Source organism: Diceros bicornis, chromosome 5, assembly GCF_020826845.1.
Source record: "Diceros bicornis minor isolate mBicDic1 chromosome 5, mDicBic1.mat.cur, whole genome shotgun sequence".
Classification (NCBI taxonomy): Eukaryota; Metazoa; Chordata; class Mammalia; order Perissodactyla; family Rhinocerotidae; genus Diceros; species Diceros bicornis.
The window spans coordinates 72,970,844-72,987,763 of NC_080744.1; the positions used below are offsets into that span (position 1 = coordinate 72,970,844).

The window sequence follows — 16,920 nt, forward strand, 5'->3', positions numbered from 1 at the left end:
TGGATGATTTAGGTATTTACATTTAAGGCAATTACTGATACACTTTTATTTAAATTGACCAACTTCTCGGTGTGTTTTATTTGTCCTCTTGTTGTCTGTTCCCCTTTCTCCATTCCACCTTTCTTTGGACTGATGTATTTTTCATTATTTCACAACTCCCCCCTCACTTATTGGCTTAGAAGTTACACATATTTTTAGTGTATATTTATATGCCATATTAGTAGTGTATATGTTATACGCATTTTTAGTATTAGCAGTTACTCAAGATATTGTAACATCCTTCTTTGACTTATCAAAGTCTCATATTATTTAGTATTTTTACCCTCTTCCTCAACAATGCAAAGACCATAGATCCCTTTAACTTTATTTACCCTCATTCTGATTTAAATTATGTTTTTATTATCGTGTTTTAAAATTTTATATGTGTACATTTTTAACCAGACCAGACACATTATTGTTACTGTATATAGTCAGTATTTGTTTAGATTTTTTCACATACTTAACATTGTACTTTTTCTCTATTTCTTTCTGTATCTTTCACTTTCCAAATATCATCATTTTTCTTCTGCCTGAAGAATATTCCCTAGTATTTTCTTTAATATGTCTCTTTGGTTATGAATTCTGTTTTTGTGTATCTGAAAATGTCTTTATTTCTCCATTATTTGAAAAATATTTTTGCTGAGAATTTTCTTTCAGCTCTTTAAAAATACTATTCTGTTGTAATTTGGTTTATATTATTTCTGGTGAAGTCAGCTGGAAGTGTAGTTATTGTTCCATTAAAAAGCTAGTCAATCTTTGTATTTTCCCTTAGTCTGCCTTTGAGATATTCTTTTGTTTTTATCTTACACAAATTTTACATATGTACAGCGATGTGTTTCTTTATCTTTTTTGGGGGTAAGTAGGGTTTTTTTATTTTTATTTATTTTGCCCAGCTTTTTTTTTTGGGCCATAATTGACATACAAAATTGTGTAAATTTAAGGTGTTCAATGTGATGAATTGATACACATATATATTGCAAAATGATTACCACAGTAAAGGTTAGTTAACACATCCATCACCTCACATAATTACCTTTTTTTTTGTGTATGTGGTGAGAAAATTTAAGATCTACGCTCAGCAACTTTTAAAGTAGGGCTTTTAAAATTGGTGGCTTGATGTCTTTTGTCAGTTTTGGAAAATTTTCAGTCATTCAGTATTTCTTTAGATATTGTCTCTGCCCTATTCTGTCTTCCTTCTTCTATTGGGCCTCCTCTTTCGCTGGTGTTAGACCTTATTTCTATCTTGTAAGTCCTTCACCTTCTCATTTATGTTTGCTAAATTTTTACTCCTCAGTTCTTCTTTCTAGATATTTTTTACTAATTCTCTTTTCATCTGAGTCTAGTCTACTGATAAATCTCTTCATTGAGTTCTTAATTTTAATTACTGTATTTAACAGTCCTAGTCTTTCTGTTTGTTTTTTTTTTTAATAGTTTCCAGCTCTCTGCTGAAATATTTAATGTCTTATCTTTTTGAACATAGTAAGTACAGTTATTGTAAAATCTGTGTCTTATAACTCTAATTGTGGGGTCTGTTTCTATCATCTATCATTTCTGGTGGTGTTTAATTATGTTTTCTTGTCTCCTCATATGCCCTTATGCACTTTGCGTTGTATTTAAAAAATTATTTCTTGAATCAGTTTGAGGCCTAAGATATTATGTTTCTTCAGAGACTGGGGAAGAGAGGGTTGGTCCTCCAGATAATTGGGTTAAGTAACTCTCTGGGCTTACCTCAGACCAGTTTCATTGATCGAGATGATTTCATGCTGAGCGCAATCTGTAAAAACAAACAAAAAAACAACCCTGCATAGTTCACTCTTACCCTTACTCTTCGGGTTCTTCCTGTGGGGATCCCAACCCAAGTGTGGGTTTTTCTCTGGCCATACCATTCTCTCCTGGTGGTTCCTGGCCACCATACCCCCATGAGGCTGTCAGAAGTACCATGCGTCCTCTCGAGGCTCTTCTTAGAAACTGACAATACCATCGGGAAAAGCAGCCTCTAACCTGCAGTGTAGCTCACCTGCACACTTCCTTTCATCTCTTTACTGTCTTATCAACTCTGATACTTTGTGATTTTATTCATCTTGAAATGTTCTCTCCTCAGTGGGAGGGCTAGATGAATTTCCAGATTTGCCATTAGTGGAAGTAGAAACTCTTTACAAATTTGTTTCGCTTTGCATTTATAAAAAGCATTTTTAATGAGAACGTTTTCTATAAGCACTGTTACTAAACTCCCCACCCCCCGCTTATATGTGTCCTTCCATCTGGAAATATATCACTCTGTTATTACTTGAGAGAGTCAAGTGGAATAAATCATAGCATTATATGAACTTCATCTCATAAATTGGTATAAAATACCTTGACTAGGTTTTTTGAAGTCATTTTAGGTATCTGTTAGCTCCTTTTAATTTGAAAACTTAATATTTTTCTTGAAGTAAGAAGCTCATCACTGTGTAATATTCTTTATTTCTTGGTTGTGAAGGTTCTGCCCCACAAGTATTAACACTATTTCACCACTGTTAAATAGGACAGTCTGCAATATTTTGTGGCCGTTCTGGGAAACAGCTGAAGCGTTGTCACAACAGTCAGCCAGGAATGCTGCTGGACAGCTGGTCCCGGATGGTGAAGAGCCTGAATGTCTCATCCTCCGTGAACCAGGCTTCTCGTCTGATTGACGGCAGCGAGCCCTGCTGGCAATCCTCTGGGTCGCAAGGAAAGGTAGTGTTTCCTGGGGGCACTTCCAGAACCACTTTTATTTAGGTGGCTTTGCCTTTTAGAGCTTCAAAATGAAGTTTGAAAAACCTAGTAAGTTATACTGTGAGGGCACCTGTCGGTACTCATTTTATATTTTAGTTCATAATTATTTTAAAGTTACAGAGTAGTATACCATCCAGTTTTTACTGTCAGAGATTTTAAACAATATAGGTAACATATTTTATCTAACTGAGCAATTGATAGAGGGTGTAAGAGGGTGGTGGTGTTTTTTTACTCCCCCATATAAAATGTATGTGTTCAGATTCTCTTCTGGTTAGAAGTTTTTCTAATATATCCTAACAAATATGTGTTGCTGTTTGGAATGCTATCATAATTGCCTTGACATGTGGGTGTCCATCATTTGGACATGCAGGTCAGTCTTGGAGAGGGGCTTTTTCTCCATGTTGACTCTAGTGTTTTCTATGATCCACTGCTTGATGGGTATAAAGGGACCATCCTAGGTCAAGAGGAGTTTATTAACATGTTTCTGGGGCTTAGAGTGGAACACGTTTCTGGGGCTTAGAGTGAGACTTTCTTCTAAAAAGCAAGCGATGGCGTAGAATACTCTTGTTTCTGCCAGCTTAAAGGCAAATTCTGTCTGTCTCATGCCAGATTATATATTAAAAAAAGTCTCGTGTAGTTTCAAGCTTTAGTGATAATATTTTAGTAGCTAAAATATAGCTGAATTTTACTAACTGAGAATGCATTTTTTTTTTACAGCATTGGATTCGTTTGGAGATTTTCCCAGATGTTCTTGTTCATAGGTTAAAAATGATAGTAGATCCTGCTGACAGTAGCTACATGCCATCCCTGGTTGTGGTGTCAGGTAATTGAATTAATTTACTCAAAAAGTATCTTCTATCATACCATAAAAACTATTTCATCTGATTCCTTTACCCTTTTGTTCCCCCTAGGTGGAAATTCCCTAAATAATCTAATTGAACTGAAGACAATCAATATTAACCCCACTGACACCACAGTGTCCCTTCTGAGTGACTGCACAGAGGTAAGTGAGTTTGATAGTGTTCCTCTTTGATGGTTTGCACATGACAATGGAGGTGACTTTTTTTGAACATTTCTGTACTAACATTGGCCCATTTTTCTCCCTTAATTAATTGTATTTATTTGAAAAGTTGACATGTACACAACTTGAATTTGCTGCTTATCAGATCAGCTTGAAAAGGAAACAAAATAAATTTCATTCTCGCTATCTTTGGTAAGAAGTAGAGGTAAATGTTCCTACCAAAGTCCTTACCAGTTATGTCTGGTTGCTTTTTGTATCCAGTGCAGTTTCATGTTAATTAAATATTTATTGGTGTGCAATGGTTTTTTCTGACCATACATGTGACACTGAAATTCCTTTTTTGTTTTCACACCTGTTGGCATCAAATGCTGAACTTGTCATGAAGTGCTGAGTTATCAGTGTGTTTTGATTGGTAATAAGGTAATTTTCAAAATGAATCCAAGTTTGTTGTATCTCTTGAAAATTCTAGGAGAATTGGTGGAGATTCTTTTAAACAGCACCCATACATTAACAGAGCAGTGAGACTGTCTCTCACATCTTCCAGTAAATCCTTCCACACAATGTCAACACTATTTTAATTTAAATATATTTAAAATAATACAAATTAAAACAGTTTTTTGTACTACCTATACTGTTGTCTCATGAGGACTTGTTTAATTGGTATAATGATAGTGAATAAAGATATTAAATAATTGACTTGTTATTTATCTAAAGTTTATTATAAGTGAGTTTATTTTTAAATTTTTAAATGCAGTTCACTGTTCATTATTGTTATTATTATTTTTTTGGTCTGCCTACATAAGGGCAGACAAGTTCAAGGTGATCCCAGTCTGTTGCTTAAAAGAAGCTGATATACAGCCATAGGTTAACTTTATTCAGGGGTGAAAGGTTGGTAACTTGTATCTAGAGTCTATTGGACTATACCAACTCTTTTTCCCAGGTCCAAGATTTGATGATCCAACCTTTTTGTACACTGAAAGATTTTTATTTTGTTTATTTTCTTCCAATCTTTAATAAATAGAAATGTGGGACAACATTCATTCTTGAATGTCATTGAACTATTTTGTGATACACTGATTAATTAATTAATTTTCTGAGAAAAGATAATATTGAATTTTAGTGCATTTTATTTAACTTATTGCTAGGTAACTAAATACAGCTTGTCTAATGTCTTAATTATACTCCTGAATGTTTTTGTATTTTAAGTAAATTAATAACTACAGATTTAATTGTCAGTAGCCAACTAAGATTATTATTCATAAAGGGTGTATCAACTTTAATCCAATAAATTTTCAATTTAAAGCAATTTATTATATAACATTTGATAAGTACAAAAGTGTCTATCATATATATGAGAAATATGAAGCATTGTGAGTAACTGGAAAACTCATGATCCACTCTCCATCTCTCCAACTAACTTAAGAACTAGAATAATATCGTTTCTGTGAAGCTACCGGACTCTCTAGCATTGCCTTTCCTATAAAAATGGCTCGTTATGGGAATTTTCTAACATAACCAGAAATAGAAAGTATATTGAACCCCCATAAACCTATCACCTAGCTTCAGCAATTATCAACATTTTTGCCAATCGTGTTTCACTATCTCCTTCCATGTGTCCCCCCACCCCCATTTTTTTTATCCTTGAGTGTTTAAAACAAGTTGTAGACATGAATTTATTTCAATAGTGTGTACTCCAATATTCATCTCTGACAAAGACTTAAAAATGTAACCACAGTGCCATTATCATACCTAACAATTATTCTTTAATATTATACAATATCTAGCCAGTGTTTCAATTTTCCCAATTATCCCATAAATGTCCTGGTTTGTGTGAATCATGATTCAAATGATGCCTGCACTTTGCACTTCATTTAATTCTTAATTCTCTTGGTTTTTCCTTGCAAAAGAAAGAAACTGGGTCTTTTTTTCCTGTAGAATTTTTAATTTCTCAGTTTGTCTTTTGCAACCCAATGGTTTTATTCAACCTGAGCTTCCTGTGACATCATAGGTAGATCTTGAGGTTTGATCAGATCCAGTTGAGCCAGTAAGGAGTCACTGGTGGTGTGTGTGCTTCCTGGTGTGTCATTCTTTGTTCATATGAAATATGAGGATAGAGGAATACTATAGATGCCAGATCAGAATGGAGGGCATCCTGCAGGACAGAGACCAGCTTTAACAAATGAATGGCAGAGGTGTAATCGAGGGAGGTTGCGTCTTCTTTGGATCCCGATTTGAACAAGCCAACAACATAGAAAGAAGTTTATGAGACGATCAGAAAATTTGAACGCTGGTAGCATATTAGATGATATAAAGAATTATTGTCTTAGCTATGATAATAGTAATGTGGATATATTTTTTAAGTGCCCATATTTCAGTGATACATACTGAAGTTTTGAAACAATGTGCTGCCTGGAATTTTCTCATGATAATCCATATATGAACAAAATTGGTCATATGTTGATAGTTGTTGAACTAGGTGATGGGGTCACGGGGCTTCTTGTACTATTTTCTCTAATTTGTATATATTCATTTATTTTTACTATGTTTTAAAAATTATGAAGGCTCTGTGAACCACCTGACGTTTAATCTTTTAATACATCTTGGTTTCAGAAAGCTTTAAGACAGAAAGGTTTGCAGTCATTCAGTAAGGCTATCATACTGTTTCATTTTAGTAAGAAAATCAGTGTGAGTCCCATGCCTTGGATAGACGTACTTGGTGAATTAATGACTTCTTTTAAAGGTAGACTCTACTCAAATGTGGCTGCATTAACTCTGCCTAATTTGCTTGATATTTCCAGAAGTTAGTAAAGAAACTCTAACTTTTCACACATTCCAGGTCTCAAATCTCCTGCTCCACTTGAGGTATCTACTGTGTTTGATTCTAAAAAGTCTGTAGCTCACTGTTTTTGTGTCTAGTATCACAGGTATATTGAAATTGCGATAAAGCAGTGCAGGAGCTCAGGAATTGATTGTAAAATCCATGGTCTCATCCTGCTGGGACGGATCCGTGCAGAGGAGGAAGACTTGGCTGCAGTTCCTTTCTTAGCTTCAGATAATGAAGAGGAAGAAGACGAAAAAGGCAACAGTGGGAGGTGAGAGCCATTTGTTATTGGTGGTGCTGATTCCAAAATTCTCACTTTCAAAAGTAAATATTTAATTAGAATGTATCTCATAATGAGAGTAGTTTTGAATGTTTGGTAAGTTTTAGTTGAGTTTTCAAAAATTATAATTTATTAGGGAACTATTTAATGCAAAAACACATTGTATTTAGAAAAATACCACTAAAAAGGTGAAATAAAAATGTTTAATTTTTATACCTGAAATATCACTGTTAATATTTTGGTAACCTTGTAGTTTTCTTTTTATCTGTCCCTAATTGTGTTTTCCTATGGAAATGGTATGGTCTATATTTTATAGCCTTTTTTGCTAAGTATTTTATCATTAACTTTTAAATTAAAAAAAAATTTTTTATCATAAAATACACATAACATAAAATTTACCGTCTTCACCATTAATAACTTCAGTGTGAATGAGTGATCCAAGCAGTCTCCCACTAAGCAGGCACCCAGCTAGGACGTGTGTACACTGACCACACGTGGCTGGCCTCCATTCTGAATGGTTCATACTTAGATGGTACTAGTTGTTACTTATCTTGAATATCACTCCTGGTGTCCTGTACATATTTTTGACTAATAATGTGTTACGAGGTATTTCAGGTGATTACAGTGTACTTGCTCTCCTGTGCCTGGTATCAGATGAAAGAGTTTTCCTACATTTTTATCCCCAAACCATAAAATTTTGATCCTTTAAAGTAAATACTTGTTAGTATATAATATGTTAAAAATCTTACCTATCTTGAACCTGGTCTGTGAAGTGTTCGGTTGTCTATCCTAGCTGATAAAAATAGAACAAGAGCAAATGAAAAGTCAAGAGCTGCAAACACAGAAGAAGCAATTCCTTGGCACTTGACGTCAGACTAACAACCAAGAAAATCTCACACTGTCCTGGGCACTTTATGATCTCCCCAAGTTCAAGAATTGGAGTGCTTTATTGATTCAACTTCCAATCCGTTGAGGGCAGGTCAGGAGATAGGACTAACAAGGTGGTGGAGCCAGCTGCCAGACCTACACTTCAGGAGCCCCGGGGTGCAGGGCAGGGCTCCCGGAAGAGAAGGGAGGTGGACCTGCAGGCCAGCTGGCAGAGGTTGTAAAGGAAGAAAACAGCATTGTGCCTCAGGACATGTGTCTGTGTTAGAGTAGTACCTCCAGGGTCATATGGCTACATCTGTTATTTCTTTAGGGGAAAAAGAATGACCAAACAGATGTCTCCTTTAGGGACGTTGCCACAATACCAGTTCCAGTGGTGACTCATGGGACCATCCAACCAGTGTTCTCTCCAGTTACATCTATAGTAGCTGTTTGTCCAGGTGATGGGCAGGAACCACGCTGAGTCAGTAAAGTAGCTGTTATGTTCAACTTGGTAGTTAAGAAGAAAGAGAGCTGCCTAGTGTATCATAGAAAGATGTCCACCAAAAATAAAAAGCTACAATTAAATTTTAGTAACATGCTGGTCTCTACAGATTTGGACTCTCTGGCACTCTTACTCCCATATATACTTGAGGTTTTATTATATTAAAACAAAACTTTAAGAGTTTCTCATAGTAATCAGCAAACTTTGCATGCTTGAGGTTGCTTTCCTTTTTATTTTTAAAAGTTTTTTATGCTGAATGACCTCTATTTCTATCTTTATTTTTTCTTTGGTTAGTCTTATTAGAAAGAAGGCTGCAGGGCTGGAATCAGCGGCTACAATAAGAACCAAAGTGTTTGTGTGGGGACTGAATGACAAGGACCAGCTGGGCGGGCTGAAAGGCTCTAAGGTATCCCACCTCTGCCTGAAGTTCCCGTGTCACCTGTCATCACACGACTGAGGAGGAGCTTTGCTGGCCCAACGATAGCCAGACCTCTTTTGAAGTTTTTATAATGGTTTTACCTTCTATCTGTTGTTTTTTAAGTTGTTTTTTCTAAAGTAATTTTTGACATGAACTCATAGACATTATCACATTTAGTTTCTGAAAAGCCTCTGTCTTTGGAAAATAGTGCACTTTAGATATAGCTGCATTATTGCTGTTTTATCAACTAGAAAATACACTTTTGAAAAGATCTGACAGGCATATAGATGGAAATTCTAGACTGTAATGATATTTATCTTGCCTTCATACAATAAACATTTTTGCTTACCACGAACAGAATAATGTGTGAAAAATGCCGTAGTGGTACAAAGATGAGCAAGATGTGATTTTTTAAAGAGTAGGTACAACAAAACGATGCATTTGAACCAAAGTTGAATTCCGTGTCCCTTATATTACTCAGTGTCTTTTAACCAAGGAACCATAAAACAGATTCCTCCAAATTTTAGTGCCTGGAAACAGTTTCTTTTCAGATGAGCTTCTCTGCTTCCTTTTAGTATTCTGTGAGACTTCCCCATCATAGATCCCTTATTGCCTGCATTTTTGAGAGGCTGAGAAGGAAGGAAAGTTAGAACTCATTTATTTAAGTCTCTCCTTTCAAGTAAGATGGGTTTTTGTCTTTATTTGAACTGCCTTGAATTACATTTGTGTTTTAAGACCCCTGGAATCCATTTGGAGGTGAGCAGGGGGCAGTAAGCACTGGGAGTCTCCATTGTGATGGTGTGGGGCTGTCTAGGGGATCCTGAAGCACAGGGCCCTTGCTGGAGTTCGCATGTGAAGGACAGATTTAGTGTTCCACGGCCATCATGAGAATCCTTTCTTCCACTGTAGGAGTGACTATTTGATAGTTTTTGACACAGGAGAATCATAAAGCGTTTCTTAGACAAAGGCTTTAGGAGTTTTAAATTAAATCACACCCATCCACAATGGGAAATTTAAGTGTATAATTTCTTTGAGATGTCATAATCAACAAGAATGAGCAGGACGTGACCTGAAATAAAACGTAGTTTACCAGATGTTTGTTTATATCTTTACATTATGTGTATTTTATTTTTCATCTTTTATTATGGAATATTCAAACGTACCCAGGTAGAAAGAATAGGGACCTGAGCCCTCATGTCTCTGTACCAGCTTCAGTAGTTACCATCAGGTGGTCACGTTTTTTGTCTTTATTTTCTTCACACCCCCATTCCTGTTTATTTTAAAGTAAATCTCATTGTATCATTTCATCCTTAAAATACTTTAGTGTGTCTCTCTAAGAGAAAAAAACTTTGATTAATATAACCATGCAAATTAACAGTAATTCCTTATATCATTTAATAAGGTTACTTGTAATTTTAAAAGTATAAATAAAGTGATCTTTTTCTTTTGCTTTTTAAAAACATTCTGTTCTAGATAAAGGTTCCTTCATTCTCTGAGACACTGTCTGCTTTGAATGTAGTACAGGTGGCTGGTGGTTCTAAAAGTTTGTTTGCAGGTATGATTATTCTAGTATTAAATAATTTTTTAATCACGTTTAGCATTAAAAACATAGTTAGGTTGTAAAAAGTGAGCCCTCTCCTCACTCTTTTCCTTGCAGTGACTGTGGAAGGGAAGGTATACGCCTGTGGAGAGGCCACGAATGGCCGGCTTGGGCTGGGCATCTCCAGCGGGACTGTGCCCATCCCCCGGCAGGTCACGGCTCTCAGCAGTTACGTGGTCAAGAAGGTGGCCGTTCACTCAGGTACCAGGCCGAGATGGCACTTGTATGCAGATAAGCCTATTGCTCATGCTCTGCAAATAACTAGGGCCCTTGAATAGTTTTCCCTAAGGTGTCCTTGTGTTCTTTTTCGAGTTTTACTTAATTATTAGGAATAAAAATTGGACAATGTAAATCTCCAGGTGGTCTAGAATTGAATTATTGTTGCTACACAAGGCTTTTTGGAAACCAGCAGTTGTTGGCATTCCAGGCGTGGGGCCTACTGCTCCAAGAGGGGGTTTTCAGTCTTGGGGCTGTGGTCTCAGGTTCATAGCATCTTTGAAATCATCACGTTCTGTGCTGAAATATGTGTTATTTTTCTGGAGAAAGAGCCTATATAACTTTCATCAGACTCCCAAAGTCTCTGTGAACCCCACTGATAAGAAAGATCCTTTAAAAAAAAATCACCCTCCTTCAATTTAGGAAACCTTTATTGAGTATTCTTTCAAAGCACTGTGCTGGCCTCTGAGGAATGGAACTGAATTAGGTACAAAAATCAGTTTGTGCCTGTACCAAATAGGGTTAGATTTAACCCCATATAACAGAAAATCCGAACAGTAGTGGCTTGAGCAAGATACAGTTTTACTCTTCTCCTCCATGCAAGTCTGGAGGTGGGGTCCAAGGCCAGTCCAGCAGCTCCAGCCCATGAGGGGCGCAGGCTTGCTCTTTCTGTTCACCCTCGTTGACAGATGGCTCTGCGGCTCTAGGCAAGCATAAGACGGGCGTTTCCTCCAGCCCACTCAGCCCCTCTAAAGAGCTTTTCCAGAGGCCTCACTCATTTCATCGCATCTCTGTCACCATCTTCTCTGGCAAGGGAGTCTGGGAAGTGTAGTTTTTAGCTGAGCACATTGTTGCCCTCGATAGTATGGGTTCTGTTGGTAAGGAATAGGGCAGAAAGAGTGTTGAGGGGACTGGGAGCCCAGGAGCTGGCAGGGACACAGGTGACAGGAAATACCAGTAAAGACAGTGCTCTTCAGTCTGAGGTAGGGTGGATGGATTGGGAGAGAATGGTCCATGCTGGGGAAAGAGCATGAGCTGATGTGTTGTGGGAAGAGTGAGTATAGTGCCTTAATTGCAAGTGATGGTACTTTTGCTTAAATAATTCCACTATTGGGGTGCATTTCTCAAAAGCTTAATTGCCACTGCATTTGATAATTTGCCTAATCACAAATGTACTTGTTTTTACTTTCACCATCTGAATTTTGATCTTTTATATATTTAATATAATAGGAACCCCATTAATAAGCAGCATTATTTTGCCTCTTTGCAAGTGAAATTGTTTCTAGGATTTAAACTTTGTAATTTAATAAAAGTTTACTTATTTCATGTATTTGTCACACTGAAATGTTGATCCTATTTACTCATTTATTCAACACATGTTCATTGAGTACACACTGCATGCCAGGCAAAATAGGTATTTATGCTGTGAACTTTTGGTAAACCAGTTTGGCAGCCCATCTCTGTATGAACATTACAGGTGGCCGGCACGCTACGGCTTTAACTGTCGATGGGAAAGTATTTTCCTGGGGTGAAGGTGATGATGGCAAACTTGGACACTTCAGCAGAATGTAAGAATATTTTCATTACTTGCTAATAAGAAACTGTTACTGATGATAATAATGAATGCCTTTTGATAGTTATTTTGCAGAAAATTAAATAGGATAGGTTATTTATGAAAATAGAATTTAAATTTATTTTTTTAAATATCTATGAATGTGGTTTGGCCTCACCTGTTCTGTTTTAAGGTTTGATAGTTAAGTTGATCTACAGATGTTGTTTTGACTAAATGTGGGTCAGTGTAGGTGTCCTTTTTTGTCTTCTTAAAAAAAGACTGGATTGATTATAGGGAATATTATTTAATCTTGCTTTAGGAACTGTGACAAGCCACGGCTAATAGAGGCCCTGAAAACCAAGCGTATCCGGGATATTGCCTGTGGGAGCTCACACAGTGCAGCCCTCACGTCCAGCGGTGAACTGTATACGTGGGGCCTCGGAGAGTATGGCCGGTTGGGACATGGGGATAATACAACACAACTGAAGCCCAAAATGGTGATTATACACATTTTTGTTGCTTACAGAAAGCTTACCATCTGCTGATTTCAAGAGAAGATAAGCTTCAAGTCTAGGAAAGTTCATAAAAACATGCATTATTGGCTTTCAATCTGTGGAAAAAATTTCCCTTGCTTTCTTAGTGCCTGTGCTTGATTCTGTTTTTACATTTGTAATTGAGTAGGTGAAAGTCCTTCTTGGTCACAGAGTAATCCAGGTTGCGTGTGGAAGTAGAGATGCACAGACCCTGGCTCTGACTGATGAAGGTGAGCTCCTGTCCTGATTCTGTGTTTCTGGGGGGGGTAGGAACATGGTGAAGAGTTGGCCTGAAGTATATTTTTTTTAAACCTTAGGTTTGGTATTTTCCTGGGGTGATGGTGACTTTGGAAAATTGGGCCGAGGAGGAAGTGAAGGCTGTAACATTCCCCAGAACATTGAGAGACTAAATGGGCAGGGAGTGTGCCAGATCGAGTGCGGTGCTCAGTTCTCCTTGGCTCTCACGAAGTCGGGAGTGGTGTGGACATGGTACGTAAACTCCCTGTCACCCACCAATGTGTCTGTGTCAGGGGGCCTCGACCCTACCCCACACCACCCTGAGGGGACGGTAAAACCTTCATTTTCTTACTCATCAAGGTATCTTTGTCCTTTCAAAGATAGTAAAACTATCTTTTTGGGATTAGTGACAACGTTATAAGAGGAAATTGCCCTTTATAACTGGGTTGTTTAGAAAAGAACACTAGAGAAATTTTAGCCCAACATGTCTTTCCTGTTTAGGTGAGGTTTGTGTAGAGAGTTTCTTCTGCTTTCTTACCATGCCAGAAGCCTACTGACCAAATGGGCAGAAAACAGACTTCTGCTTTCTTTGATCCTGAAAAAGTTTAGCTGTGTTTCTTGTGAAAGCTTATTTTATTAAATCAAAAAGGAGTGGGGCACCCACCTGACATTGGACAGTCTGTTGGGCCTTAGCTTAACTATCATGACCCAGAGGCAGCTTGAGAGACAATTACACCAGAGAGGACTTTTAAGAGGCGTTTGAGGTTCTTTGTCATGTTTTTAATCTCTTTGTATGAAAACCTACAGCAGTAACTTAAATATTGTAAAACACACATTAGGATCTTGCTAACAGAATTAGTGAATTAATTTGAATTATTATTATTATACTACTTTATAACATAATTTCAAAGACCTTAGGCACTCTGTATGATGTTACCATTGAGATGGCTCTAATGCTGTAAACAATGAGTGTTTTCCTGTGGAGCATTGCCAGACTATAGCTGTATATTAAAATGGGCACTATTGACCTCCTTGCAGGGGTAAGGGGGATTACTTCAGGCTGGGCCACGGCTCTGATGTGCATGTGCGGAAGCCACAGGTGGTGGAAGGGCTGAGAGGGAAGAAGATTGTGCACGTGGCCGTTGGGGCCCTGCACTGCCTGGCGGTCACAGACGCAGGGCAGGTAAGCTGAGGTCGTGATAAGTCTTTCTCGTGTCCCCAGTGTAACTCGTGATGAAATGAGATGAATCTTGGTACTTGAAGAACCAGAGCTGGGCTTCGTGCATTTTGTTCTTGTGTATATCTGCCCGGTTGTCAGCATGGGCTCAGGGCACCTGGGAAAGAGTTGCTGACTGATGCATGTTTTAAAGTGGTGGACTCCCCACTCTAAAGTCCACTTGGAAATGGGAAGAGATTATCTCATTGAAGGTGCTCCTACTGCTAAGGTATTAGCAGTATTTTACTTTAGAAATTGATAGCTGATGGGGAGATATATGTACCTTTAATCAAAATAAATTAAAAACGAAGTATACCTTCTAATTCTGTAAAGCCAAGAAGTGATTTACTTGAAAAGTGAACATATTATTTTTGATCATTTTTCTTTGCAAAGTAAAGGAAAAAGTGTTACTGCACTTAGGCGAAGAGGAGAATCTCCTTGCTTCCTATAACAAAACAGAATAGATGAATTCATTGGATTGATATTAAGTAAATACTCATTTATAGTCATTGGCAAGAATTTTAAAGTAAATTTAAGGAAAATGTTCTGAAATGTTGAAAAATTCTGTTTTTTTCCCCCTTTCCCGTACAGGTGTATGCTTGGGGTGACAATGACCATGGCCAGCAGGGCAATGGCACAACCACAGTTAATCGAAAGCCCACACTTGTGCAGGGTTTAGAAGGCCAGAAGATCACGCGAGTGGCTTGTGGGTCTTCACACAGTGTGGCATGGACAACCGTCGATGTGGCGACGCCCTCTGTCCATGAGCCTGTCCTCTTCCAGACAGCAAGAGACCCTTTAGGTGCTTCCTATTTAGGTAAAGCAGATTTGTATTTTATATGAGATCCTTCTGTGTGGTACAGCAATGTCGCAGATAGAACGTCTAATGGTAATAGCACAACCAGATTAGAGGTTGTAGCACTATGTTAACTGCTTTCTGAACCAAACCCGCAGAATAATCATGGTTTGCTTTGCTGTGATTTGTTCATGCTGGAATGAAAATTTTAGAAGGAAGCATGATGCAGATTCTTGTGTCATGATCAAGTCAACTCTGGCAATGCTGTACACATGCTAACAGAGAAGACTTTGTAATAACTACTGGACATGTGTAGGCACTGTGCTGGACTGCTTGGTGTTTTCAATAGCTCTATTCAGGTGTGGTTGACATACAGTAGCCCTTCCACGTGTAAAGTGTAATTTCATCAGCTTTGACATGTGTGCATCTGTGAAAGCATCACTGCAGTCAAGACAGTGAATGTACACACCACCCCCGAATTTCCTTGGGCCCCATCACACCCTCCCTACTTCCCACAGACACTGACTTGCTTTCTGTCACTATAGATCAGTTTGCAGTTTTTAGAGTTTTATATAAATGAAATCATACAGTATGTACTTTTTTAATCTCACTTTTTTCACTCTGCCTAATTATTTTTTGATTCATCCATGTTGCATGTATCAATAGTTCATTGTTTTTTATTGTTGAATAGTATTTCGTTTTTTATTGTTGAATAGTATTTCATTTATGGATATGCTGCAATTTGTTCACCCATTTGCTTGTTGATGGACTTTTGAGTTGTTTCCAGGTTTTGGCTATACAAATAAAATTGCTATGAACATTGGTGTACAGGTCTTTATATGGAGGTACACTTGCATTTCTCTAGGGTAAATACCTAAGAGAGGAATGGTTGGATCATACGATAGGTGCATATTTATCTTCTTAAGATACCTACAAACTGTCTTACAGAGTGGTTGTTCCAAAGCTCCAGCTGCTCCACGTTTTTGTGAAAGATTGATCAGTCTTTAATTTTAGCCATTGTTGTAGTTGTGTAGTGGTATCTCATTGTGGTTTTACTTTGCTTTTCCCTAATGACTAATGATGTTGAGCATCTTGCTTATTTACCATCCATATATGGTTTTTTGTTGAAGTGGCTATTCATCTTTTTGCTTGTAGTTAAAACTAGGTTGTTTGTTTTCTTATTGAATTTTGAGTGGTCTTTACATATTCTGGGTACAAGTCTTTTGTCAGATATATGATTTGCACGTATTTTCTCCCAATGTGGCTTGTCTTTTCATTCTCTTCACAGGTGAATTTTAAAAAGCAGAAAACTTTAATTTCAATAAAGTCTAGTTCATTTTTTTCTTTTATGGATCATACTTTGGGGTTGTATCTAAAAACCCTTTGCCTAACTCAAGATTGTGAAGATTCTTTTCCTATGTTCTCTTATATAAGTTATATAGTTTTAGAATTTAGTCCTGTGCTTGATTTTGAGTTAAATTTTATGATGTGAGGTATGCATTGAAATTCTGTTTTTTTTTTGGGGGGCGGGTGATATATGGATATCCAGTTTCCATTGCATTTGTTGAAAAAGCTATCCTTTCTCTATTTAATTGCTTTTGTACCTTTGTCAAAAATCTGTTGTCTATGTATGTGTAGATCTATTTCTGGACTCTCATTTCTGTTTTGTTTATTTATTTTTGTATTTTGATGCCAATACCAATAAGTTTTATAAAAGACCTGAATTCAGGCCATGGTAATTCTTTAGCTTTTTTTTTTCCAAATATGTTTTGGGTATTCTTGGCCCTTTGCATTTTCCTATAACTTTTAGGATCAGCTTGTCAGTTTTTGTAAAATAGCCTCTCTGGGATTTTGATTGCGTTTACTGTATAGAGCAGTTTGGGGAGCATGGACATCTTCACAATGTTGAATCTTCTAACCCAGAAATGTAGTATTTCTCTCCATTTGTTTAGGTCTTTAATGTTTCTAGCAGTATTTTGTAGTTTCAGTGTCCAGGTCTCACATATCTTTTGTCATATTTATCCCTAAATATTTCATATTGTTCGTACTGATGTAAATGGTATTTTAA

General features: G+C 37.2%; 1 protein-coding gene across 10 annotated transcripts in view; it reads left to right on the forward strand.

The window, feature by feature from the left end:
• The window catches only part of HERC2 (HECT and RLD domain containing E3 ubiquitin protein ligase 2), a 229,527-nt gene that overhangs the window by 145,575 nt on the left and 67,032 nt on the right, over positions 1–16,920 (forward strand). For all 10 annotated transcript variants that reach the window (XM_058542234.1, XM_058542239.1, XM_058542230.1 and 7 more), the window contains 13 exons: positions 2,564–2,754; positions 3,511–3,616; positions 3,705–3,796; positions 6,731–6,906; positions 8,579–8,690; positions 10,176–10,257; positions 10,360–10,503; positions 11,996–12,086; positions 12,390–12,567; positions 12,752–12,833; positions 12,921–13,092; positions 13,879–14,023; positions 14,648–14,873. In XM_058542234.1, coding sequence (XP_058398217.1) covers positions 2,564–2,754; positions 3,511–3,616; positions 3,705–3,796; positions 6,731–6,906; positions 8,579–8,690; positions 10,176–10,257; positions 10,360–10,503; positions 11,996–12,086; positions 12,390–12,567; positions 12,752–12,833; positions 12,921–13,092; positions 13,879–14,023; positions 14,648–14,873 — 1,797 coding nt within the window. The remainder of the gene's footprint in view (positions 1–2,563; positions 2,755–3,510; positions 3,617–3,704; positions 3,797–6,730; positions 6,907–8,578; positions 8,691–10,175; positions 10,258–10,359; positions 10,504–11,995; positions 12,087–12,389; positions 12,568–12,751; positions 12,834–12,920; positions 13,093–13,878; positions 14,024–14,647; positions 14,874–16,920) is intronic.